Here is a 26905-nt window from a genome sequence, read left to right on the forward strand (position 1 = left end):
AAGAGGCATATAAGATGATGAGAGGCATTGATCGTGTGGACAGCCAGAGGCTTTTTCCCAGGGCTGAAATGGCTAACATGAAAGGGGCATAGTTTTAAGGTGCTTGGAAGTAGGTACAAGGGGGATGTCAGAGGTAAGTGTTTCACACAGAGAGTGGTGGGTGTGTGGAATGCACTGGCAGCGACGGTGGTAAAGGCGGATACAATAGGGTCTTTTAAGAGACTCTTAGATAGGTACCCGGAGTTTGGAAAACCAGAGGGCTGTGCAGTAGGGAAATTCTAGGCAGTTTCCAGAGTAGGTTACATGGTCGGCACAGGATTGTGGGCTAAAGGGCCTGTAATGTGCTGTAGATTCCTATGTTCTAACACCGCATTGTATCCTAAATGTCATCTTTTCCCACATGACCCTAACAAAGTGAAAGTGATCTGAGAATCTCATGGACCCGGTTACAGACGTTTCAATGCTGAGGTCGCTTCTGTTCAATTTGTAATTGTTTGGGGAAAGAGATGTGCCCGACGCCCAGTCCCATGGGGAATACAATTTAAAAAGAAGGCCATTTCTCTGTCTCAGTTCATTTCCTTTATTTTATATTTATAGACCTTGCAATTGCAAAATAAAATTGCTTGGTAGCTCAAGAACATTACAAAGAGGATAAATTCACCCTGTGTTTACACAATATGTTTACTTGAAAATGAACAAAAAACCTTACTAAAGAACCAAAAATAAAACAAGAGGAAACCTCTGGTAAAAGCAGACCAGTTCCTTCAGGTTCGATGATCTGTATACCGAAAACGTATCTGGGATTCTCTAACTCTCACTGAGTCCCTGGGAGAAGAGTGGGTAGGGGGGAGGGGGGGAGGAAGGGAAGGAAATCTGCAGCACTGTTGCAAATACCACCCCCCACTCTCCCCCCTCTGATGGGGAGAGCTGGGGCTGTTCGACACGGACTCAGACATGTGATCGCACAGGAACTAGCTGTGCGGTGCACAGGTTCTCATGTGAGAGAGGTCTCTCTCTCTCGTCCGCCTCGCTCCCCCCACCTTACAATAGCCTGCAGAGTGAGTGAGTGTGTGTGTGTGTGTGTGTGTGTGTGTGTGTGTGCGCGCGCACACGTGCGCAGCCCTGCTCACTCCCATATCCCTCTCCCCACTCCACACCCTCCGATCTCCATCTCCAACAACCCGAAGCAAGGTTCAGGAGGATCCCAGGTCAGATAATTCCGAGCCGGGGGGTGGGGGCACAGGAGCAGCTACCTTTACATACACAGTGCCCGAGCGAGGGAGTGTGTACGATGCCTGGGATAGGGCAGAGGGAGGGATGGAAGGTAAGTTGGAAGGGGGTTGGGTGGTGAGAGACAGAGGCAGGAAACAAAATTGGAGAAGATCTTTTAGGGGTTTTGAGGTTAGTCTATAGATCCCCCACCCCCACAAATGTGTCCTGCATCAAACAGACGGACACAGGGGTCAGATTCTTTGTCACCACAGCCTGGAACAAAAACATCCTCCACTAGGCCATTTGCCTATGTATATCTGCACGGGTATGGGTGTGGAGTGAACGAGGGATGACAAATTCAATCCCCTACCTGCAGGGTGGGGGGGGGGGTGTTTTTATTTCAGGAGTGGGGGGGGGAATGTACATAATTGGGTGGGATCATTGCCCCTGACTGAAGGGTAGGGGTGGGGAGAGGGCAGGTGAAAGGATGCTGGCTGCAGTGTGGGAGTCTAAACTTGCGCCCCCACCCCTTTTTCTCACTGAGGGTGGGGCTCTCAGCATAGGGTGTTCTCCATCTCTCTCTCTCCTGAATCCCCCACAGTTTGGGCACCCCCTTCCCTCCCAGTCCCATGTGCAGAATTTCTGCTGGCTTCTCTCCACCCCCCCCCCCACCCCAGTGAGTGATCTTGCAGGAGGGGTTCTTCAGTATTCCTGCTGTTTATGGGAGGAGGGCTGAGGTGGAGGGCACGAGAAAACAAACAAGGGAGGATATATCGAGAGAGAGGGAGAGTGGGGAGTGAGGGGGGAGAGGAGAATGTGGGACAGAGAAAGGACAAAGTGGAGGAGGGAGAGGGTGAAGATGGGGAGAAAGTGAAAACAGGGGTGAGAAAGTGGGGAAAGAGGGGAATGTGGGACAGGGACAGGGCAAGGAGGGGTGGGAGGAGTAAGCAGAGGAGGGAAAGCAGGCATGTGAGCTCTGATAGCAGGTGGGAGGGATGGTATGGTATGGGAAGCGGGAAGGATGAGGAGGGGAAGGGTTGAGTCCAGTGTGTGGAGCCAGTGTGCTGAGTAAAGGCAGCGGGAAGGGCTGCCCACAGTGCGACAGCTCACTGGACGGCCTGCTCGTTGGCACTGCTTCCAGAGTCCTGGGGCTTCATCACGTCCGGCAGCTCTGGTGGGCTGGAGAATGGGTCGATACGCAGTGGTTCAAACTGGTCATCTGCAGTGGGCCAGAGAGAGAGAGAGATGGGCTAGAGTGCAGGGTTGGACAGTAACACCCTCCCCACATTCTCGCGACCCCCCTTCCTACCTTACGCCCCTCCTCATCCTGCGATCACCTTTCTGCCTCTGTAATCATCACTGCCTTACAGCCCCTCCCTGTCTTCCTAACCTGCCCCTACACACCTCACCATCTCTGAGAGACAAAGACAAACAAAAAAGGAGCAGTCAAGAAACTGTAAGACATAGAAGCAGAATTAGGGCATTCAGCCCATCGAATCTGCTCTGCCATTCAATCATGGTTGATTTATTTTTCCCCACTCAATCCCATTCTCCTGAATTCTCCCCTCCCCCCACTAATCAAGTGCAAAAGTAACAGGACTGTTGTCATGGGAGACTTCAACTTCCCTAATATTGATTGGCACCTCTTTAGTGCAAAAGCTTCAGATGGGGTGGAATTTCTGTCCAGGAAGGATTCCCGACACAATGTGTTGACAGGCTGACCAGAGGAGGCGCCAAACTGGATCTGGTTATAGGCATCAAAACTGATCTGGGAGACATTTGAATACTGTTGGGGTTGGGGGGAGAGAGAATGGGAATGACCTAACAGAGGAAAGGACAGTGGTTGGGTCTCTGGCACTGAGTCTGTCTCTGTGACTCAGAAGGGAAGAGGGAAGATGAGGCACGCTGTGGTGATAGGGGATTCGTCAATAAGGGGAGTGGACAGTGGGCAAGAACGAGTTTCCCCAGCTAGTACATTGCCTCCTGGGTGCCAGGGTCCGGGATATCTCAGATCAAGTCCTCAGCATTCATAAACGGAAGGGTGAACAGCCAGAAGTCGTCGTCCATGTAGGTACCAATGACATGGGTAGGACGGGCTACAAGGGAGTTCAGGGAGTTAGGTGCTAAATTAAAGGGCAGTACCTCCAGGCTTGTGATCTCAGGATTACTCTCCGTGCCATGTGCTAGTGAGGCTAGAACAAGGAAGATTATACAGTTTAATCCGTGGCCAAGGATTTGGTGTAGGAGGAAGGGCATAACATTTTTGGATCATTGGGCTCTCTTCCAGGTGGGACCTGTATAGAAGGGATGGTTTGCACCTGAACTGGAGGGTGGCTAATATCCTAGCAGGAAGGTTTGTTAATGCTGCATGATGGGGTTTAAACTAGAGTTGTAGGGGGATGGGAATCAGAGTGCCAGAGGAGTTAGTGGAGAGGTTGTGGAGGCAGATGTTGGTAAGACCTCAAAGTTAGGAATTAAAAGGTTGAGTATGGGATAACAAAATTAAAAAGGGTGAATACGGGATTGAATGCGCACAGTATACGGAATAAGGGAGATGAACTTGCAGCACAAGTCACTAATTAGGATGGGGGAATTATGATAATAGGCAGGAACGGCAGCATAAATTGGGAACGCACGTAGGAAAAGGCACAATGGAAATGGGGAGCTCTTGCTTGGTGTTCGAGATAGGTTTGTTCCATTAAGGCAGGGAAAACTTGAAGGGTGAAGGAACCATGGTTGACAAGGGATATGAAACATCTTATCAAGAGAAAGAAAGAAGTTTACTTAAGGCTTAGCAGCAAGGATCAAACAAGAGAATTACAAGGTAGCCAGGAAGGATTATTCCAGAAACATGTGCCTGGAGTCAGAGGAGGAAGTTTTTAAATGAATACTTTGCTTCAGTATTCACCAATGAGAGAAACCTTAAAGTTTGTCAGGAGAGTGTAGATCAGGCTGGTATTTTAGTCAACATTACGAAAGAGGATATGCTGGAACTTCAGGAAATCATTAGGATAAATAAGTCCTGGGGCCATACAAAACATACCCTAAGTTACTACAGGAAGTGAGGGAAGAGCTGCAGCACCTTTGGCAATGATCTTTGCGTCCTCACCAGCCACATGAGAGATAACCCTGGGAATTATAGACCAGTGAGTCTTTCTTCAGTGGTGGGCAAATTATTGAATCGGATTATTAGAGAGAGGATTTATGACTATTTGGAGAAGCATAGGCTGATTAGGAATAGTCACCATGACTTTGTAGGGGCTAGTCATGCCTCACAAGCCTGCCTGAATTCTTTGGGGATGTGGCAAAGTACATTGATGAAGGTACAGCAGTGGACGTGGTGATTGTGGATTTTAGTAAGGCACTTGATAAGGTTCTCCACAAAAGGTTGATTCAAAAAGACAGGAGGAATAGGATCCAGTGAACTTGGCTGTGTGGATCTGGATTTGTCTTGCCCACAAAAGGCAGACTGTGGTACACCCTATCCTCGTTATGTGTGTCCAAAACTCAGAGTTATGCGAGGAGCATCTTAAACTTCTGTTGGTTTTACCTATGGTGCAGTGATTTTGCGCTTGAAATATTTAACTATCCCTCCTAAGCGTCCGATGTCATGTCCTGGGCCGTCAGCTGAACGGCAGAGAACCACTTTAACATTTGAAAAAAAGTTGGAAATTATAAACAACACGGCATCAGCTGAAGGTAACACAGCTCTGGGCCGCTACTGCCGGGAACAGAATCTTGCCTTTAAAGTTCTTTTGTTGCTTGACAATGCGCCAGCCCATCCTAAACAGTTGGACAGCATTCACCCTAACATAACAGTGCGTTTCCTGCCGCTTAACACAACATCGCTGATTCAACCACTCGACCAAGGTGTAATCCACATTCAAGGCGTGCATATTTTTTTTAACCACGAACTCTCTCTCAGATGCTGCAACAGACGATTTTGAAAATCCTGGGAGTTTACCAACGGTGAGGGAATGATGGAAGTCGGAATACTTGGCACAAATGGCGATGGACATGGACCCACGTTTAGAACGGAATCAGCATTTCAGTCGTTCCCTGCCGTCAACCCTTCTTCCCTACAAGCAAACTTAAAGCAAAATGCTGCCAAGCAAGCAACCCTCACCACGCTATTCAAATCGGTAACACTTTCTGCTGCCGGCGGTTCTAAGAATTCTGAGAGTCTTCCTTCACCCCTTGCTGTGCTTGATATGATCCTGACGACCACAACCATCCACCTTAAAGCTGCCTGTAAAGCTGCCCGACACCACAACAACCACTTATCTCCCGGAGCAAACACACCTGAGTACTGTACACCCTCAGATCTTAACTTTCTATGATTTATTATATTGAATATTACCTTAAATTGATGAAATATAGTACAAATGTTGTCTTGTGGTACTGCTTTTGCGTCGTATTGGTATGAAAATGTGAATAAATTACAGATAAAACATATTTAGGAAGCCCTCTGGAACGCATCCCAATTTTCTCCATTTAATAATTATTCACATTATGCGTCAACTTCGAGGAATGTGTCCCCCGCATATGACTAGGATAGGGTGTAGAAGATAGAGCATAGTCTGTCTGGAAGTCAGCTATCAGTGGTATTCCACAGGGGTCTGTTCTGGGACTGCTGTTCTTTGTGATTTTTATAAATGACTTGGAAGAGGAAGTAGTGGGCTTTGTTAGTAAATTGCAGGTGACATGAAGGTTGATGGTGTTGTGGATAGTGTAGACGGCTGTCATGGGTTACAATGGGGCATTGACAGGACGCAGATTTGGGCTGAGAAGTGGCAGATGGAGTTCAACCCAGAAAAGTGTAAACTGATTCATTTGGAAGGTCGAATTTGAAGGCACAATACAGGGGTAATGGCAGGATCCTTAGCAGTGTGGAGAGACCGAGGGATCTTGCCGTCCATATCCATAGTTCCCTCAAAGTTGTGGTGGAGGTTGATAAGGTGGTTAAGGCAGCACATGGTGTGTTGGCCTTCATAAGTCATGAGGTAATATAAAACCCAAGTTAGACCACTTCTCTGCCCATTCTTTCAACTCAGCAGACATGGGGTGAGGGAGAGAGAGAAGAGGCGGAAACAACAAGATTGAGAGGGAGGAGGCAGTGAATGAAGTGATGTCGGGTGGACGACTGTGTGTGTGATAAGGAGCCCCATCTTCTACAGTTCCCCCACTGTGGCTGAATGAGAGCTGCTCTTTTCCTGTGTGAACGCAGGAAACAATCTGCCCTCACTCACCTTGTTTCCTCTGACTGGCAGCTCAGAGTGAGGGGTGGGTGTTGGGGAGTGTGCAGGGGTGTGGAGCAGCATGGCTCCTGGGAAGGGGTGGGGAGGTGAAAGGGAACTAAGAAGAATATCTACAGAGGTCCAATCCGTATACCAACTGGTGCCTCGCGGGGGAGATCTGTACACCGACCAGTGCCTTGCAGGGGAACACTGACTGGTTGCCCGCAATCTCTCTCTTTCAGGGGGTGTTCTGTACACCAACCAGCATCTCTTAGTATCTCTTTTGGGAGTGTGGGGGGGGGGGCAGAGGTTTGGGAATCTATAACACTGTTAACAGAGGCTGCACAGAGGGGCAAAATCAGCCAGTGTTGTGGACTCAAGAGCTACTTCCAAATAGGGTCAAGGGAGCAGAATTGCAAATGGCAGAGGGTTGGGGGGACATATGTGTGGAGAGCATGGAGCTCGAGGCAGATGGTGGGGGTAGAGAGGGCGAGCAGTCCAGGCCCAGAGGAAGCCCTCCAGCCTTCTCCTTCCCTCTCAGGCCTTACACCACCATCCCCTACCCATCTAAAACTCCCACCCAGCTTTTCCTCTCCCCACCCCGCTGTACAGCCGGGGATGGGAAATGGGAGGGAGCTGCACCTCGGAACGTGGCCGAGGCACCCCTCTCCCCCTCAAGGTGTGGGATACTCACCCAGCGATTTGAAGGCCAGTCCCACTGTGGCCGGCGCTTGGGGTCGGGCGGTCTGACTGGTGAAGCCACAGTCACCCAGCGTCTTCGCATCGTCCAGCAGCTGGTCATCCTGTGGGGGGAGGAGAGACGAGGTGGAGACAAGAGTGCAAAAACAAGTTAGTGTTGTGTAACTGTACACCTCACAGGTACAGACACACAAATATTCTCGCTGCGACTCAGATGGTCGATGAGAGGATCCACCGTCTCCCCCAGCGCTGGGTCAGCTCCCTCACCAAGTGGCAGTTCCTCTATCACCCGGTGAAGGACAGTGCACTGCAGAGCTCTCTCCTCCAGGAGCAGAACGAGGCCACTCAGTCTGTTGCCCCTTTAATCCACATCCGAGATTTCTCTCAAACCCATTCTCTGGCCTCCTCCCTGCAGCCCTCAACTTCCTCACTGATCAAGAACCTATCAACCTTTGTCCTAAACACACCCAATGACATGTTGTCCACAGCCATCCACAGACTCACCACCCTTTGGGTGAAGAAATTACTCGTCTCCGTTCTAAGGGGTTGTCTCTTTATTTTGAGACTGTGTCCTTGGATCCCAAGCTCTCCCACTGATGTGGACGTCCTCTCCATGTCCACTCTATCCAAGCCTGGGAGGTTTCAGTAAGATCCCTCTCCTCATCTCTTCCTCCTGAACTCAAAGGTACAGGACCAAGAGCCATCAAACACTCATCATTCTTTAACCATTTCATTCCCAGAATCATCCACGTGAATCTCCTCTGAACCCTCTACAATGCCAGCACGTTCTTTCTAAAATATAGGGCCCAAAGCTACTCACAATACGCAGAATGTGGTCTGACCAATGCCGCATTATAAAGCCCCAGCACTGCACCCTTCCTTTTATATTCTATTCCTCTTGAAACGAATGCGAACATCGCATTTGCCTTCCTTACCATCGACCCAACCTGTAAGTTAACCTTTAGGGAATCCGGCACAACTAAGGACACCCTCTCCATCACCAACATGGGTGGAATAAGCTGATACAGCTCTCCTGCATTCAGCTACAGTAAATAGTGAGGTCGACTGCACAAGTAGTTTATAGGGATCTTGATCAGCTGAGTAAGCAGGCCAAGCAATGGCAAACAGAGTTTAGTTTGCATAAGTGTGAGATATCGCTGTTTGGTAAGTCAAATCGAAGTAGGACTTTCACAGTGAACAGGAGGGAGTGTTGTAGGACAGAGGGAGCATGGAGCTCAGGTACGGGATTCCCTGAGAGTGGCAGCACAGGTAGACCAGGTGGTGAAGACGACGTTTGGCACGCTGGCCTTCAGGGCGCTGAATACACAGGTCGAGAGGTCATGGTGCGGTTGTACGGGAGGCTGTCGAGGATGCACTTGGGAGCACTGTGCTCAGTTCTGGTCGTCCCACTAATGGGAACAATGCCATTAAAGTGGAACGAGTGCTGGATGATTTATAAGGAGGTTGTTGGTACTCGAGAGACAGGCTACACAGGCTAGATTCTGGTTCTTGGAGCAAAGGAGACTGAGCGATCTTGTAGAGGTGTCTAATATCACAAGGGGCATAGACAGGGTGAATACAAACAGCCTTTTTCACTAAAGGCGGAGAATCAAGAACAGAGGGCACAGGATTAAGATTAAAGGGGAGAGATTTATTTGGCACTATCCCCCCCCGCCCCCCCAACTTGAGGGTGGTTAGAATATGGAACAAGCTGCAGGGGTATTAACAACATTTGGACAGGTACACGAATAGGAAAGACTTCGGGAAACATGGGCCAAGTGCAGGCAAATGGGACTGGCTTGGCTGGGGCCCATGGAGCAGATGGGCTGAAGGGTATGTCTTTGTGCTGTATGACTCTATAAGGTGTCTCAGGATGGCAAAATCCACTCTAACACTCATTATCACACCAGTATCAATATTTATTTTGCTTTTCAATTACCGTTGCATTAACTCATGTTTATCCTCGTACTCCGCTACTGCAGAAAAAAAAGCTAATTTCAAGGCATTGTGTAATGACAATCCAGTTAAACGAAGATTAAAGTTAACTGATTTTTTCCAAAAAGTTATTAATTAATAATAAGTTAGACGGAGTGAAGCTGGCTCCGCACCATCCCGTCACACACTGCAGGTCAGACACAGAGTGAAGCTCCCTCCACACCATCCCGTCACACACTGCAGGTCAGACACAGAGTGAAGCTCCCTCCACACCATCCCATCACACACTCCTGGTGTCAGACACAGAGTGAAGCTCCCTCCACACCATCCCATCACACACTCCCGGGGTCAGGCACAGAGTGAAGCTCCCTCCACACCATCCCGTCACACACTGCAGGTCAGACACAGAGTGAAGCTCCCTCCGCACTGTCCCATCACACACTCCCGGGGTCAGACACAGAGTGAAGCTCCTTCCACACTGTCCCATCACACAGTCTTGGGAAGTACACTGCATAAACACACACACACTCACCACACTTTGTACAGTTTAGATGGACTCTTCACCTCCCAATCTACCTCGTTATGGCCTCACAATTTATTGTCTACCTGCATTGTACTTTCTCCATAACTGTAACAGTTCATTCTGCACTATTATTGCTTTTCACTTGTACTACCTCGACATACTGATGTGACAAAATGATCTGTATGGATGGCAGTATGAACAAGGCTTTCCACTGCAGTCCGATGTTACCCTCCCTTCTGGCATCCCCGGGCATCAGTTATACACGATCCCCCTGGTCACTGGAGTGGGTGCACGCAGGATTCATCAGGATGTTCCCAGGACTGGAGGGCTTGCGTTATATGGAGGAACTGGAGAGGGCCGGGACTGTTTTTCCTGGAGGAAAGGCTGAAGAGTGTCCTGGCAGAGGTTTATAAAAGCATGACAGGCAAATAGAAAAGATGCAGACTTTGTCCACAGAGTCGTGGAAATCAAGAACCAGAGGGTACAGCTTTAAGGTGAGACCGGAGAAATTTTACGGGAAGCCATGGGGCGACCTTTTCACCCAGAGGTTGGTCAGTATTCAGAATGAGCTGCTGGTTGAGGTAGATACATTCACAACATTTAAAAGACACATATGTGGACAGGAAAGGCTTAGAACGAGAGCTCTCAGCCTGGATTCCATGGATCCCTCGGTTAACGGTAGGGGTTCATGGCATTAGAAATATTTTGGAACCCCTGGCTTAGAGGGATTTAGGCCAAATCGCAGGCAAACAGAACTAGCTTAGGTGGGAATCTTGGTCAACACAGATCAATTGGGCTGAAGGGCCGGTTTCCATGATGTACGGCTCGGTGACTCAATGATTCTCTCTTCTCCCTCCCTCTACTTTGGGAGGTTAAATCAGGGAAAGTCTTTCATAGTGAAGGGCAGGGCCCTGGGGAGCGTTGAAGAACAGAGAGACCCAGGGCTACATACACATATACACTGAATTACAGGAATTGGGACATCACGTTACAGCTGCACAAGCTATCAGAGACCATATGGAGTACTGTGTGCAGTTCTGCAGTTCAGAAGGGTGAGATTAAGGTGGAGAAGGTGCAGAGAAGATTTGCCAAGACATTCCCTGGATTGGAGAGCTTGAATTTATAAGGTGAGACTGGACGTGGCTGGGACTATTTTTCCTGGAGCGAAGGAGTCGAGGAGTGACCTTATAGCTTAGATAAGTTGGTCATGGTCTTCCTTCCCCAGAGGAGGGAAGTCTAAAAGTAGAGGGCATATGCTTAAGGTGAGAGAGGAAAGTTTTAAAAAGGGCAGGATTTTCATCCAGAGGGTGGTGGGGATATGGAATGAGCTGCCAGAGGTGGGAGAGGCGGATACAGTTAATTGAACAGGTACACAGATAACCAAAGTTGAAGAGGGATATGGGACTAACGCAGGCAAATGGGGGCTAGGTAGACGTGTTGGATAGTAGGGTCGAGTTGGGCAGAAGGGCCTGTTTCTGCACTGTATGACTCTATACTTCAATAATAAACCATACATCAATTTACCTGACAGGAATAAACCAAATCTCAGGCAGGGGAGAGGACAACACAACACCACCACCTGCTGGCTGGAGTGTTACCTCAAACGTCTCCTCTTTCCTGCACATCACCACTTGGTTCCCCTTTTGATCACATTAACCTTTAACCTACCCATGGGTGGGATTCACAGGGACCAATTCCCACCCTCCCTCCTGTTGTTGAGACACTGGGAGAAACCAGAGCATTTGGGAGAAACCCACAGTTACACAGAGAACATGCAAATTCCCACAAGTGCACACGCAGACAGGGCAGGGTTCTCTCCGCAAGTTTAACAATCTCGTAATCCTTAACAATGGGAGATATGCAGTGAGTTTCCTGCAGGAAATCAATACCATTCCAGGAGATGAGTCCACTTGGCTCCTGGAGTGGCAGAGAGGGGTCTACACGAGCCACCTCAGCTCCATCATCAGTGGGGTGGCAATCTTGTTGGCCCCGACATTCCAGTAGAAATCATAAAAGTCCAGGATATCATTCCCAGCCGTCTGCTCCACCTTGCTGTGTGTCTGGACGGCGTACCATTGCTATTTGTCAACGTGTATGCCCCCGGGGGCAGGGTGTTGCAGATGCACCTGTTCCATCCGGTGTTCACCCTGCTGAGTTCCATCGATGCTGGGGACTGCGTCATCCTCAGGAGATTTCGACTGTACCCTCGAGGAGGGGGATGACTCTGGTCTCCAGCGTCGATGAAGAAGTTAAAGGAGTTAGTGGGCTCCTTTGGCTTGGTGGACACATTCATCCTGACTCCAGCGCCTTCTTGAGAAGGTTGGGGGTGGGGCCGCATAAACAACCTCTATATTTCTTAGACGTATGCCTCTTGCGCACGAGTAGCCTCCATGCAGCCTGTGCCACGTTCAGAGCACCACGTCATGTGGATGCAGTTCGCTCCTCTGCACTTGCAGGGTGCGGTCCAGGTATTGGCACTTTAATAACCGTCTGCTGAAGGACAGCCAATTTCAGGATTTGCTCCAGGTGTTCTGGGCCACCTGGAAGGACAGGCATGAGGATTTCTGCTCCCTCCAGCTATGGTGGGATGTGGGCTTTGCCCACATCTGGTTTCTATGTCAGGAGTACACTAGGGGATTGATAAAGATGTGGGGCTCTGAGATTGAGCAGCTTGAAAGAGAGTTGCTCGACTTGGTCCAACTGCTGAGGATCTACAGCTATACCAGAAGGAAGGACTCACCGAAGGATCTGTAGCTCCAGCAGCCCCGAGGTGCACATATGACGTCACGGATCCAAATGCTGCAGGATTTGGACTGTGGCTCACCCTTCTATTCATTAGAGAAGTGGAGGAGAGTAGTTACTAGCCTGTGATGGAGCCTGATGAAATCAACAAAGAATTCTTCTCCTTCTACAGGCCCTTGTTCTCACCAGACCCATCAAGTGTGGAAGCATGCAGTGAGGTCTGGGAGGGTTTGCTGATGGTCAGGCTGGATGCTCCCGACTTGAGCTGAGCTGTCTATAGCCCTTCAAGCACTTCCTGAGGGTCAAGTCCCCTAGCTTAGATGCCCTTCAAGCTTTCTGGGATGTCCTGGAGGATGATTATAGTCTTGTTCTAGGGGAGAGCCTAGGCACCAGGAAGATTCACCTTTTGAATTGAATTGAATGATCTTTATTGTTATTATACATAGGTACAATGAAACTCTGTTTGGCTTTCTCTCAGGCAATTAAATAAAGCGGTAGATAAAAACAAGACAGTAATAGAAAAACAGTATGAAATAGATAAGTAGCAGAAAATAAGATGCAGCAGCACCAGAATATCACAGTAATGCACAAAGTGCCGTTAGTGCAAGTATTTGAGTCCTTGTGTGTGTGTGCTCACAGTTTCAGTCATTGTTCTGGGGGAGTGGTGTGATGGAGGCCACAGCTCTGGGATAGAAGCTGTTCCTCAGTCTATTTGTTCTGGCTTTTAGTGTCCTGAACCTTTTGCTAGACGTCAGCGGGTCAAACAGGGAGTGGCCGGGGTGTGTGGTGTCTCTGGTTATGCTGATTACTTTCCTCCTGAGTCTGCTGGAATAGATGGTGTCCGGTCCTGGGAGCTCCATCCTGACAATTCACTGGGTCGCCTTCACCACGCGATGCAGGTCTTGTTGCTCAGCGGCTGTGCAGCTGGCATACCACACGGTGGCGCTGTTGGTCAGGATGGTTTCAATTGTGCTTCTGTAGAAGTTAAGCAACAGCTTCTGTGGGAGTTTGGCCTGTTTCAGCTTCCTGAGGAAGAACAGTCTTCGTTGTGTCTTTTTTACAAGCAGCGAGGTGTTGGTGGTCCATGTCAGCTGTTTTGACAACATAACTCCAAGGAATTTTAGGTTTTCCACACTTTCCACTACCTCTCCATGTATATGGAGGTGGGGGGGGGGGTGTACTCTGTCCTTTGATCTCCTGAAGTCAATGATCATCTCTTTTGTTTTAGAAGTGTTAAGGACCAGGTCGTTGTCCTTACACCACTCCGTCAGATGATCCACCTCAAGCCTGTAGGCTGTTTCATCCTCGTCCGAGATCAGGCCAACCACTGTGGTATCGTCCACAAATTTAATTGTGTCGGAGAGCTGTCATGTACCTGTTGCTCAAGAAAGGAGATCTGAGGTGTCTGGTCTCCATTTTGTGTGTGGACTACATCTTCACTTGGGCAATGGCCAACAGTCTTGGCTCAGTGTTGGGCCAGGTGATCCATGCTGACCATTCCAACGTAGTCCTGGGCCGGTCTATTCTGGACAATGTTTATCTAAGTTGGGGATCTCATCCACCTGCTCCAGGAGACTGGATCCCTCGCAGCATTTCTTCCTTTGACCAGGAGAAGGTGTGGGATTAGGTAGACCACAGTTTCCTGGTGGGCACGCTGCAGGCCTGGACCACACTTTGTAGTATGGGTTTCGCTGTTACACTCTGCCACAAAGTGCCTTGTCAAGGTCAATGGATCGTTGATGGCGTCCACTCCCTTTCACAGGGAAGTATGTTAGGGAATCCCCAAGTCTGGCTGGTTGTATGCCATCTATGCAGAGCCAGTCCTGTGTCTTCTTCAGAGAGTCTAGTTCTGTACGAGTTGGACATGGAGGTTGCCTATCGGCCTATACCAATGACGTGCTCCCGGTGATGACAGATCCTGGCGACCTGCAGATGATGCCAGGTTTGTGCAGCTCCATCCTTCTCCAGGATGAACTGGGCATAATGTTCCAGACTCTTAGTGGGTCCGTGGCAGGTAGACTCCCTGTCTCGGGTGATGACACATTTTGCATGGCGCACCAAGCATCTCATCTATCTGAGTTCCTCTGGGAGGCCTGGCTGGCGAATTGGGAAGACCTAGAGATGAATGTCATGACCTGGCTCCTCAGGGAACTTTCTTACCGAGGTAGGGTTTTTCGGTACCGAATGGCCATGTTGCCTTTGCCACAAAATGCAGGGGAAGTTAGTGGACGACTTCTTGGGCAACAGGAAATACTGGGTCTTTGCAGTGATCCTGAGTCTCCTCATTGGAAATGGTAGACAGTCGCTGGTGTGTGTCTGCACACGTTGGCAACTCTTGGCCTCAGGACCCTGCTGTACACCAAGCACCTTCCCAGATGTCATGTGCTCATGACGTCCCTACTCCAGAGTGGCCGCCGCCTTAACGAAGTGACTTGGCTATCCCTGGTGGATGTCAGCCGTGCTGTTCTGCAGACTTCTATCAGGACTTGCTAAGGTTACCTCCAGCCAGGCTGAGGGTCCCAGCCCTACCTCACTGGGTGCTGGTGCGGCTCGGGTCAGTGAAGTAATTCTGGCTGAGCCCACCTCTGCTCAACTGGAGTTGCTCGTTGGCCCCAAGCCACAGAATCTTATCTGGGAGCTGGTCCCTCAAAGCTTGAGCCACCTCACATCAATACCTACAGTCCCTTTCAGAGCTGCAGGTAGGGGGTACCTGCGTGAGCTGCTGCCTCACGCCATCCATTTCCTAGCCGTCGTTCACCGTCCCAACATGCCGTGCCAGCCAATCTTCACACCTGGGAGCGAGGGGGTTCCCAGTGGAAGCCCTTCTGTTAGGGTGCCCTCCCCTTCTACACGGATCTCCCAGTTGCCTGTCACTTCTGCTGGCTGAAAGAAACCGTGAGCCATATGTACACGGAGTGTACGAGGCTGCAGCCCCTACCAGCATATCTGAGGGGGCTGTTTCTTGCCTTCTGGCTGCATTTTAGCCCCACCCTCTCCATCTTTGGTCATCCAGTAAGGAGGGGGTCAGGGTGGGAGGAGGATGTCCTAGTTAACTTGCTCCTGGGGCTGGCTAAGATAATTATCTGTGGGTCCTGGAGATGGGCAGCGGTAAGTACTGACTAGGCTCACTGCCTGGCAATGTTCAGGGGTTATGACTGGAAAGAGAACACGTGGCATCCACAGGTAACAGAGTTGATCTGAAACCACTGGGCACCGCAGGGATCAATGCCATCGTTGAAGAAGATGAGAATGTGTTAGTTTAGTTTGTGCTAGTCATGATTTGGCTGGGTTTTGTTTGTGATTGTACATTGGTGCAGCGGCATGAATTTGTAATAAATGTATTTTTGTAAAATGAAAGGGGTCAAACACAGATTGAAGTTCCCACCACACTGCACTATCACATATTCCCAGCGTCAGATACTGAGTGAAGCTCCCTCCACACCACAATATCACATACTGTATTCCCAGGATCAGCCACTGGGTGAGGCTCCCTCCACACCATCCCATCACCCACTCCAAGGACAATGCACGAACACACATTAGGAACAGGCAAACAGTCAGCACACCTTGTAGAGTCTCTGGTCCTCTGGCAATCGTTTCAAGATGCCCTCGACTACCTTCTTCAGCTCCAGAACTGTGGTCGATTCTTTGGCATCGGTGAATATTGTTGTCCTGTGTCGGCGAATCATTAAAAACACATCCTGTTGGGGGTGGGGGCAAAAGGAAGTGTTAGCCCCTCCAGAACAGCAGATACCCCCTGTTCAACCACATACTAACAGGTATGGAAGTGTAGAAATGTACGGAATGTTCCATCACATACTCCCAGGGTCAGACACAGGATGAATCTCCTCCCATACCATCCCATCGCACAATCCTGGGTCAGAGTGAGAAGACCTCCACACCATTCCACCATACATTCCTGGGTCAGACACAGAGTGAAACACTCTCTACACTGTCCCTTTACTCCGTCTCCCCATGATTGTGTCGCCACCCACAGCTCCAATCTGCTAATTAAATTTGCTGACGATACTACATTGATTGGCCTACTCTCAAATAATAATGAGGAAGCCTACAGAGAAGCCATCACCCTGACACAGTGGTGTCAAGAAAACAACCTCTCCCTCAACGTCACAAAAACAAAGGAGTTGGTTGTGGACTACAGGAGGCATGGAGGCAGGCTAATCCCTATTGACATCAATGGATCTGGGGTTGAGAGGGTGACAGTTTTAAGTTCCTCAGCATACACATTACCAAGGATCTCACGTGGTCTATACATACCGGCTGTGTGGTGAAGAAAGCACAACAGTGTCTTTTACCTCAGATGGTCAAAGTAGTTCAGCATGGGTCCTCAAATCCTGAGGACTTTCTACAGGGGCACAATTGAGAGCATCCTGACTAGCTGCATCACTGCCTGGTATGGGAACTGTACTTCCCTCAATCACAGGACTCTGCAGAGAGTGGTGCGGACAGCCCAGCGCATCTGTAGATGTGAACCTCCCACTATTCAGGACATTTACAGAGACAGTTGTGTAAAAAGAGCCCAAAGGATCATGGGGAAACGGTACTGCAGCATAAAAGCCAGGACCAACAGGCTCCAGGATAACCTCTTCCACCAGGCCACCAGACTGATTAATTCACGCTGATATATCTGTATTTCTATGCTATACTGACTGCTCTGTTGTAGATACTGTTGATTACAAATTACTATAAATTGCACATTACAGCGGAGATGTAACGTAAAGATTTTTACTCATGTATGTGAAGGGGGTAAATAATAAAGTCAATTCAATTCAAACACTCCCAAGGTTAGACATAGGGTGAAGCTCCCTCCATACCTTCCTATCACAGGTTCCCCAGTGTCAGACACAAGAGTGAATTTCCCTTCTTGCCATCCCATCACACACTCCCAGGGACAGACACAGTATGGAGATGTTTTGATTGAGCTAGGAGAAATCAAGGAAAATTGCTGGATAAAGTTTTCCAGAGACATTGGAGGAGGTGTGAAGGGTCTCCTGAACATCTCAGTGACTGGTTGTTTTAGTGTGGAGGCTTCTGTTTTTCCGCCAGTTTGGGCTGCGTTTGTTGGTGGTTGCTAACTGCATAGATTCTCATCGCAGTGTTTCACCTGGAAAGAAGGGACAGAATCACCGCTGATCCCCCCCTAACACCAGGACAACACCCCTTCCTCCTGCCTCGTTGTATTCCTTGACTGGCGAGAGTACAGGAACATTTTGGATATTTCATCCTTTTCCTGTCTGGCTGGCAGTTCTTCAAGACGGATGGAGCCCCCTGACATTGGAATTTCTGGTGTCGTCTCAAAAGGGACCGTCAGTGACGTGTTCCAGCTCTTCCTAGGATCCCACAATCTCAGGGCAGTCAGGCCAACGGGATCTGCTGGCACCAAACTATTCCATCTAGGAGCGCTACTCGCTTCAGTGACTTTGTCAGTGGACACTGCTGCCCACACTTCAGCAGTGTTCGTTCTATTTGTTTTTCAGTTGGGACTGCAGTGCCATCATGCCATGTCAGATGGTCTCCTGGGAGTTGCAGACCTCTGGGGACTATGAAAGGGTGACTGCCGCCACGCTCTCGGACAGTGCTCTGCTTCAGACAGTCATGGTTGAATGTGGGGTGCAATGTATTTTGCACCCTGGAATAACAGTGTTCCGAGGCCATGGAGGACTTGGTTGGGTAAGATCTTATTCTGAGCTCTGAGAAAGAGTTCAAGGAGGCAATGACACCCGAGGACAAATGGGTTGGTGCATCAGTTATGGGATGAAAGTTAGAGACCTCTTTGCAGTTGGATGTGGTGACTGCTCCCACACAACGGATCATCCTCCAACATGTCAAACACTTTATTCCTTATGAGGCCTCCTTCCCTACCTTGGGGCAAGATTGGAGATCACCACTATCAAACAAATTCAAGATTTACACCCTCCGCAGCATAACCTTTCCTGCGGCAGCAGTTTATGCAGCTGGCAAGGGAGGAGGATGTTGAGGGTCAGTTACCATCCGGTATAATGGGGAAGCTACCGGGTGTACTGGAGCCCTCAGCGTCTGCGGTCCCATACATACTTGGAAGTGGGGTAATTTCGGAGGAATTGTCCTACCCTCAGTCGAAGGATTCCACTTGGCACCACTGCCCCGAGTTAGAGTCGGAGGAAACCAAAGACTGCATATAGCACAGGTGCAGGGAGGGACAGGGGGAGACTCTGCATGGCAGGAAGGTGAGGAAGAAGAGCAAGCATCTTGGGAAGAAGGCTCCCAAGAATGTGGGCATGCTCACATTCAGGGCAAGCGAGACAAAGGGAAGGTCTTGGGTAGACAGGGCAATGGAAGCGAAGGGTACCAATGCATCAGTACTTCCTGTACCTGCGTGTTCCTCCAGCCCAAAGAGGAGAAGGAGCCCTCCCCCAGTAGAAGAGAACAGGTGTGCAGGAGTCATTGAAAGGGGTAGGAATCTCAGGGAAGGTTGGCCCAAACTTCAACTTCCAAATGTGGCCACGAGACCTGTGGTGGGTGGGAGTGTGACGAGATGGTGATGCTGAAGGAGCTGTCGTCCCTGGACTGACCACGGAGACGGTTCTGGAGGTCTCCATCCAGGACTTATTGGTTAGCACCTCCTGAGAGACAGGTACATAGGTTCAGGTCAATGAAGTACTGACAAGCCCCTCTCACTCTCGGGATTTGGCTCCCGAGGTGAGAGATATACTCACCACGCTGACCCCATCAACCCTTGGTTCCAAACAAATTCTTAGGGGCTATCCCTCTGTCATTGTTTCTGGGAATAGGACTGAGGTCGAGGTGGAACCAGCAGGTGCGAGTGAAGCAACCACCATGCAGTGTGGGTTAGAAGTGCTCTCGCCTGCTCATACACACGAGGAGGAAGAAGGGGGCTCCATGTGTACTGAGGGGTTAGAGGAGAACTCATTGACAGTAAGACAATGGACATCCTCACCCCTCCTGAGAAGTCCCTGCTGGCACCTGTTGAGGAAATCAAAGAACTTATTCTCAACTCTGTGAAGTACAGGCTGAATCGAGCCTCCCTATGCTAGTCCGGCATACCAAGGCTGGTGAGGTCTTTGCGTGTCATCCTCAAATAGAAGGGGAAACCAGGAATAATAGTCAATAGCTTAAAACCTTCCTGGATGACCTGGTGAGGGTGAAAAGCAGCCTCCCACTTTCGGGGATAGCAGGACACCAGGTGGCTCTGGCACCACTTGAACCCAGAAAGGAAGAAAGCATTCTCGCTCTTGCTTGGAGTTCGTAGGGTGAAACGAAGGGTGCTGGTGCTGAGGCCTAGTGCACTCCCGACATGAAGCTCACCATAGTTAGTCTCCATGTGAATGCAACGGCAGCAGAGGCTCTCTCCGCAAGTTTAACAATCTTTCAGTCCTTAGGGACGGGAGATGAGTAGTATGTTTTCATACTATCCCAGGACAGGAGTCCACTTGGCTCCTGGAGTGGCAGATAGAGGTCCCTCAGCTTACTCTCTGGTGGGGTGGCGATCTTGCTGGCCCCAACTTTCCAAACAGAAATTGTAAAAGTCCTGGATATCGTTCCTGGCTGTCTGCGACATCTTGCCATGCACTGGATGGCATACTGATGCACTACGTTAACATGTATGCCCCCCGGGCACGGAGAGCTGCAGACACCACTGTTCCATCAGGTGTCCATCCTGTTGAGCTTCAGCAATCTACGGGACTGCATCATCCTCGGGGGAGACTTCAACTGTACTCTCGAGGAGGACCACTCTGGTCTCCAGCGTGACCCAGCATAAGCAAAGTTAGAGGAGCTAGCAGGCTCCTGTAACTTATTGAACCTCATCTCTGACTCTAGCGCCATCTTGGCAGGTAGGTTCCACATTGATTGCCTCAATATCTCTTGGTTATCCGTCTCCTGCCTGTCAGCATCCTCCATTTGGCCAGTACCGTTCTCAGACCACCACCTCGTGGATCCAGTACGCTCCAGTGCACTCACAGGTGGCATTTTAATAACTGGCTGCTGGAGGACAGCTGACTCTGGGATTCGTTCTAAGTGCTTTGGGCCACTTGATGGGAGAGATGGGAGGATTTCTGCTCCAAGGCTTTAGTGGGATGTACTTCCAGTTTCTATGTCAAGAGTACACCAGGGAGGTGATAAGAGGCGGGGCTCCGAGATCGAGCAACTTGAGTGAGAGAATTACTCAACTTAAAGAGTCCCGTCATAGTTCAGCCATTGGGCATCCACAACAAATATTGAAAGGCCTAGATAGAATGGACTTGGAGAAGATGTTTGAGATGAGAAGGAATTTCTTTAGCTAGAGGGTAGTGACCCTGTGAAATTCAGGGAGCACAGATCCAGCCTCACTTGTAAATGAAAGGCTTCATCCTAGTGAGCCTTCACTGTACCCTCTACGGAGGTGCCCTGTCTGCCCCTACCGCTAATCCTACTCCAATCCCACCTCATTCGCCACACTTCACCATGCTCTACAGGAGTAACATACAACTTTAAGTTCCCAAGTTTGCATACCATCCGCCTGTCGTGGTCTAACCACGCAGATGTCACCAACACCTCTACTTCCTCAGGAGGTTAAGGAAATTCGGTGTGAACCATCGACCCTCACCGGATGCATCTCAGTTTGGTGTGCTCTGCCCTTGACTGCAAGAAGTCGTGGACACCGCTCGGCATGTCACGGAAACCAGCCTCCCCTCCGTGGACTCTGTCTACATTTCCTGCTGCCTCAGGAAAGTCCCCATCCTCCCCAGACATTCTCTCTTCTCCCCCCTCTCATTGGGCAGAAGATACAAAAGCCAATACAGAAGTCTATCCTACGATCCTCTAGTACAATAAGATGGGATTCTTGACCTCACAGTCTACCTTGCCATGGCCCTTGAACCTTATTGTCTGTCTGCACTTTCTCTGCAACTGCAACACATTATTGTTATTGTTTTCCCTTGTGCTCTCAATGGTATGATGTAGTGAAATGACAGGTACACAAAACGGACTTCCCCCTCCACTGTATCTTGGCACACAACGATAAGCCAATTTACCAACTAACCCGCCAAATCGAGTGCAAATTTGGCAATGGTTACGTCAATGTAGACTCCATTACAGAAGAATGAAGCGTTCCCGGTACCAGTCACCAGGAAACACCCAAATAACATTAAATGCCCAATCTCCTGTGTGTTGTCGGCATACACCGTTTGCTGCTTGTATACCACCCTGGTTCAGGTACCGTCACTTTACCAGTCTAGCCAGCTTGACAAGTCCCACCACTTTAGCTTGACAACAGTTTGTGCACATGTGGCAGCCAAAAGCGTAAGGAACTAATCCCTCTCAAGCAGTTTTGCCTCATGCCATCACATGCCTTCCCACAGCTGTGTAAATAATTGTCCCACCATGAAACCCCACCCCATTGAAAACACAGTGGGCGAGAGTGTGCTGTGATTTCACTTGCCCTGAATCCATCTCGCTCCCTTCCAGCCGACCTGGGTGTGGATTGTCTCTGTACACATCTGTCTCTGTGTGTTGGGGTGATATCCGTGTATGCGTGCATCTGTCTGTCCGCCCCCCAGTTGCTGCTGTCCCTCCTCTGCTCCCTGTGGCAGGTTTTCTGCATCCCCCTGCTCCAGTTGCTTTTCCGCCGCCCCTGTGCGCCTCCATCTTCTCCCCCTCCCTCCGGCCTAAATGACAGCAGCCTCTTCAGTGACTGGGAGGACAGCATCTTCAGGGATGATTTCTTTGAGCGACACCACAGTACTGCTCTGCCCAAGGAGCTCTTTCCGTCTCACTCCGAGGACCTCGAATCCAATGAATTCAGTTTTCTATCTGGTAGGTCAGTGTGAAGAGAGCAGAAATCTGTGTTGGACGGTGTAGAGGGAGATTCACTACATGTCTAACCCTTGGAGCGTGTAATGGGACAGTGCAGAGGGATCTTCACCCCGTTTCTGACTCTGGGAGTGTGTGATGGGACGGTGTAGAGGGATCTTCACCTTGTATCTGACTCTGGGAGTGTGTGATGGGACGGTGTGGAGGGATCTTCACCTTGTATCTGACTCTGGGAGTGTGTGATGGGACGGTGTGGCGGGAGCTTCACTCTGTTTCTGACCCTGGGAGTATGTGACAGGATGAGACACTTGAATTTTGGCATTAGTAATTTGTCCTCTCTCAACAGTGTCACCAGACCTTCATTAGGGAGCACATCAACCCCACGAAACCTGACTGCTGAACATTCCAGTATCCGAAGGTGTGCCATATTCAGCATGGTTATATTTCAGCAACTACAGGCTGGGATGGGGTTTATATATAATCCCCAGGAGAGGGTTACAGGCTGGGATCTAATCCAGGCATTCGGGTGTTTGTGTGTGTGTGTGTATATATATATAGAATAACAGATCCTGGGAGTGGGTTTATATAAAGAATAACAGATCCTGGGTGTGGGTCACAGGCTGGGATCTAATCCAGGGGTTTAGGGAGTTTATCTATCAGGTTGTCTGAGGTATTGTGACTGTGTCTGGTCTCTGCTCTCTCCACCCATTCCCGCACCCCCTCGTTGTCTGCAGGACATCCTACCGAGCCAGCCCCAACCTCAGCCGTATCGGAGGGGACTCGCCCCTCCCTTTCGCCGAGGAGGACAGGATGGGCCCCCCTTCTGGCCGGCCAGCCTTGGAGCCCCGCAACCTGCTCAGCCTCTTTGAATCGGCCGAATGTGACTGAATGCATTACTGTTTTGTGGGGGGGTGGTGAGGGTTATTTTATAGGGATGTATGGATGAATCCTTTTCTGGAGGTATTGGGTACGGGCAGGGGAGTACTATTCCTGAGGAGCTGGGAAGGTGTGAAAACTGGCACCATTCTGCAGTGGGTGGGGATGTACCTTTGCTGCAGCGCTGGTGGCAGGGAGGGGAGAAGTGGGTGGGGCTAACCATTCCATGGTGAGGGGGAGGGCTCTTGGGCTGTACTTTTGCCAGTTTGATGGGTGGAGTTGTGGGCAGAGGTGGCTTTTATCATTGCATTCTGTCCTCATGTCCCAACTGTACACTGTGACAGTCAGGGGAAGTACCTCTTTCATGAGCGATGATTTGACAGAGATGTCCCTCCTCTAGACTGTCGTTGTCACGTGTACCCCAGAACAGTGAAACACTTTGTCCACATGCCATTCACTAGATCGTTTCACCACGTCAGTGTACTGAGGTCACACAAGGGAAAACAATAACAGAATGCAGAAAAAAAGTGTAACAAAGAAAGTGCAGGCAGGCAATAACCTGCGAGGACCACACCAAGGTAGGTTGAGAGATCAAGAGTCCATCTTATCGTACAAGAGGTCTATTCCAGAGTCTAGTAATAGTGGGGTAAAACTGTCCTTGAGCCTAGTGGGATGTGCTTCCAGGCTTTTGTATCTTCTGCCCAAAGGGAGAGGGGTGAAGAGGGAATACGTCTCCAGGGTGGGTGGTGTCTTTCATCAGTCTGGCAGCTTTACTGCTGCAGCAGGAAGTGTAGACAGTGTCCGTGGGGGAAGAGGCTGGTTTCCATGATGTGCTGAGCTGTGTCCATAACTCTCTTCAGTTTCTTGTGGTCTTGGGCAGAGCAGCTGCTGTGTGTGTGTGCGCGCACGCAAATTCTCTCTATATGCAGGGTGACATCCCACTGCATATACATGTGTATATGGGGATGATTTCCCACTGTATACATCTACCTTTCCGTGTGGGGTTGCATTCTCCTTGTGTATATCTGTCTGTGTGTGTGGGGGGAAGAGTGAAATTTTTTGGACATATTTGTCTCACTGTATGTGGGGGGAATTAATTCTCCCTGCATATATCTGCCTGTCCGTGTGTGTTGGGGTGAATTCTCCCTGTACATATCTGTCTGCTGTCAGTGTATGGGGGTGGTGAATTCTCCCTGTATATCTGTCTGTGTATGGGGGGGGGCAATTCTCCCTGTATATCTGTCTGTGTATGGGGGGGGGGGCAATTCTCCCTGTATATCTGTCTGTGTATGGGGGGGGGCAATTCTCCCTGTATATCTGTCTGTGTATGGGGGGGGGGCAATTCTCCCTGTATATCTGTGTACGGGGGGGTGGGGGGTGGGAATTCTCCTTGTTTATGTGTGTATGCTTGAATTGTCCCTGTGAATTCTATCTCTCTCTTCTATGAGTGTATTTAATTCTTTTTGTATATATATCTGTATCTCCTCAGCTGTTTGGGGGAGGCGGTTTAGTTCTCTTTTGTTGCTATGGTCATTTAATTATCAGTGTGTATGTTTCTATCCCTTTTCATTCTTGAAAAAGAGGTTCTCTGTATATATGTCGGTCTCTGACGTATGGGAATCTAATTATCTCTGTATATATCTGTATCGCTGTAGTGGGGGGGGGGTTAATTCTCTGTGACTGCAATGGGCATGTAATTGTCAGTGCACATGCTTCTCCCTACCTGATACAGGGGGTTTAATTCTCTGTCCATACCTGTCTGTCTCTGATGTGGTGGTTTAATTCTCTGTACATCCCTCTCTCTGGTGGGGAGGGAAGGATTAATTTTATGTGTATCTATCTCTCATCACAATGGGGCCTTATTCTCCCTATATATTTCTCTCTTTCTTTCTGATGCAGAGAGTGGTGTTTTAATTCCTTTTGTATGCCTCTGCCATAGGGGTTAATTTGCTCTATAAATCTCTCTCTGCTATGGGGGGGGGGGGGGAATGCTCCAGCCTATCTCTGCTATAGACGGTTTAATTCTGCGTGTATATACTGTATATCTCTGCTGAGGAGGCTGTAATTGGCTCTGTATATATCAGCCTCTCTGCAATGAGGGGAGTGTTTAAATTCTCTTAAATATTAATATCTGTCTCTCTCTCTGCTATAATGGGAGAATCTAATCCTCTGTATATATCCAAGTCTCCATGGCATCATGGGTTAATTTTTACTGTACGTGTCTCCTTCTGATACTCAAAATTTAATTCTCCCTGTATGTAGCTCATGCTCTGTAATGGGGGCGGGTGGGGTGTTAATACTCCGTATATATCTCTCTGCTGTGTCGGGGGTGTTTAATTCTACTGAAATATACCCACTGTATTTCTCACTATGTGGGGTTAGTTCTCTCTGCATGACTCTCTCACTGATACGAGATTTGTATACAGATCTCTCTTTGCAATGGGGGAATTTACTCTTTTGTATTGAACACTCTCCCTGATTTGGGGGTTAACTCTGTACAACTATCTCTCTGCAATGGGGGATTTAAATCTGTTGATATTTGCTTCCCTTTTCTATGGGAGGTGGGTTGGTTTAATTCTCTCTGCATGGATCTGCCCCTCTCTGCTGTATGAGGTTTAATGCTGTATATGTCCCCCTCTGTTATGGGTGATATTAATCTCTCCATAAACATGTCTGTCTCTGCTAAAAGAGTGGTGGGAACTGTCTTAATTTCTCTGTATGTATGTTTCAACCAGCGTGGGGGCTTAATTTTCTGTGTAATGCCTCCTCTTTTATTGGGGGTAGGTGGAATCATTCTCTTTGTATATCTGCCTCTTCACACATGGGGGGGGTTTAAATTACGCATGAGTGTGTGTGTTAGTTAGAGTGAATTCTATCTGTATATCTCTGTGGGTACGGAGAGTGAATTCTCTCCTTATATATTGGGGGGAGGGAGGGGTGAATTCTCTCTGTAAATACCTGCCCTGTAAATGTGAGTGAATTCTCTCCCCCTACAATGGGAGTCTAATTCCGTCTGTATATATCTGTATTTTTCCATTATTGGCATGGGTGCATTTAATTTTCTCCACATATTTGTCTCTCTCTGCTTTGAGAATATAATTCTCACCATGTATATATATCTGTCACGAGCTGCTATGGGGAAATGAATTCTTACTGTACATCTTTCCCTCTCTGTACTATGGGAGAATTTAATTGGCTGTATATGTCTACCTCTCTATTGGGGGGGGGGGTCAATTTTCATTCTGTATATACAACACTCCCTGCAATAGGTTTAATTTACTCTGTTATATTCATCTCCTTTTCTCGGCCCCATAGGGAGGATGAATTCTATCTGTACATGGGTGGAGATACGTCTCTTCCAAAGGAGGTGTAAGGTGCTCCTTCCCTCCGCTAGCCTGCAGGTCACCCTTGGACAAGGTGTAGCACCTGCTTAGCCGCCCCCCCCCCCCACCCCACCGATCAGGGTCACATGAAACCATGGGAGCAGGTGGTGGATGGTCATATGAGCAGCTGGTGCATATTACAAGTCCTGGTTATGTTTCTATCAACGTCCAAGGCAGACAATCTCTGAAGAGTATTGATAATGGCTGGGGGCACCCGCCTTGTAAAGACACTGCCCAGAAGGAGGCAATGGCAAACCACTTCTGTAGAAAAATTTGCCAAGAGCAATCCTGATCTTAGATAAAACTACAATGGCCCATATCATACAACATGGCACATGATGATATATCTATTTCTCACTGCTATATTTGGTTAATTCTCACAGAATATCTTTCTCTAAAACAGGAGATTTAATTATCTCTCTCTCTCTCCAATGGGGAGGGGGGGGAGAAGGATGTTAATTCTGTACATAACTGTCTCTCCATACAAC

The 26905-nt window shown here is 49.1% G+C and overlaps 1 protein-coding gene across 1 annotated transcript in view; it reads right to left on the bottom strand.

Annotated features, from left to right (window-relative positions):
* Window positions 1-566: 566 nt before the first annotated feature.
* Window positions 567-26905, bottom strand: part of elob (elongin B) — a 29189-nt gene continuing 2850 nt past the window's right edge. The window contains exons 2-4 of the mRNA XM_072271886.1: window positions 15915-16049; window positions 7144-7252; window positions 567-2431 (exon numbers count right to left, since the gene is read on the bottom strand). Of these exons, the coding sequence (XP_072127987.1) occupies window positions 2319-2431; window positions 7144-7252; window positions 15915-16049 (357 nt within the window). The 3' untranslated portion in view covers window positions 567-2318. The remainder of the gene's footprint in view (window positions 2432-7143; window positions 7253-15914; window positions 16050-26905) is intronic.

The sequence above is a fragment of the Mobula birostris genome, chromosome 11 (genome assembly GCF_030028105.1).
Source record: "Mobula birostris isolate sMobBir1 chromosome 11, sMobBir1.hap1, whole genome shotgun sequence".
NCBI classification, from domain to species: Eukaryota; Metazoa; Chordata; class Chondrichthyes; order Myliobatiformes; family Myliobatidae; genus Mobula; species Mobula birostris.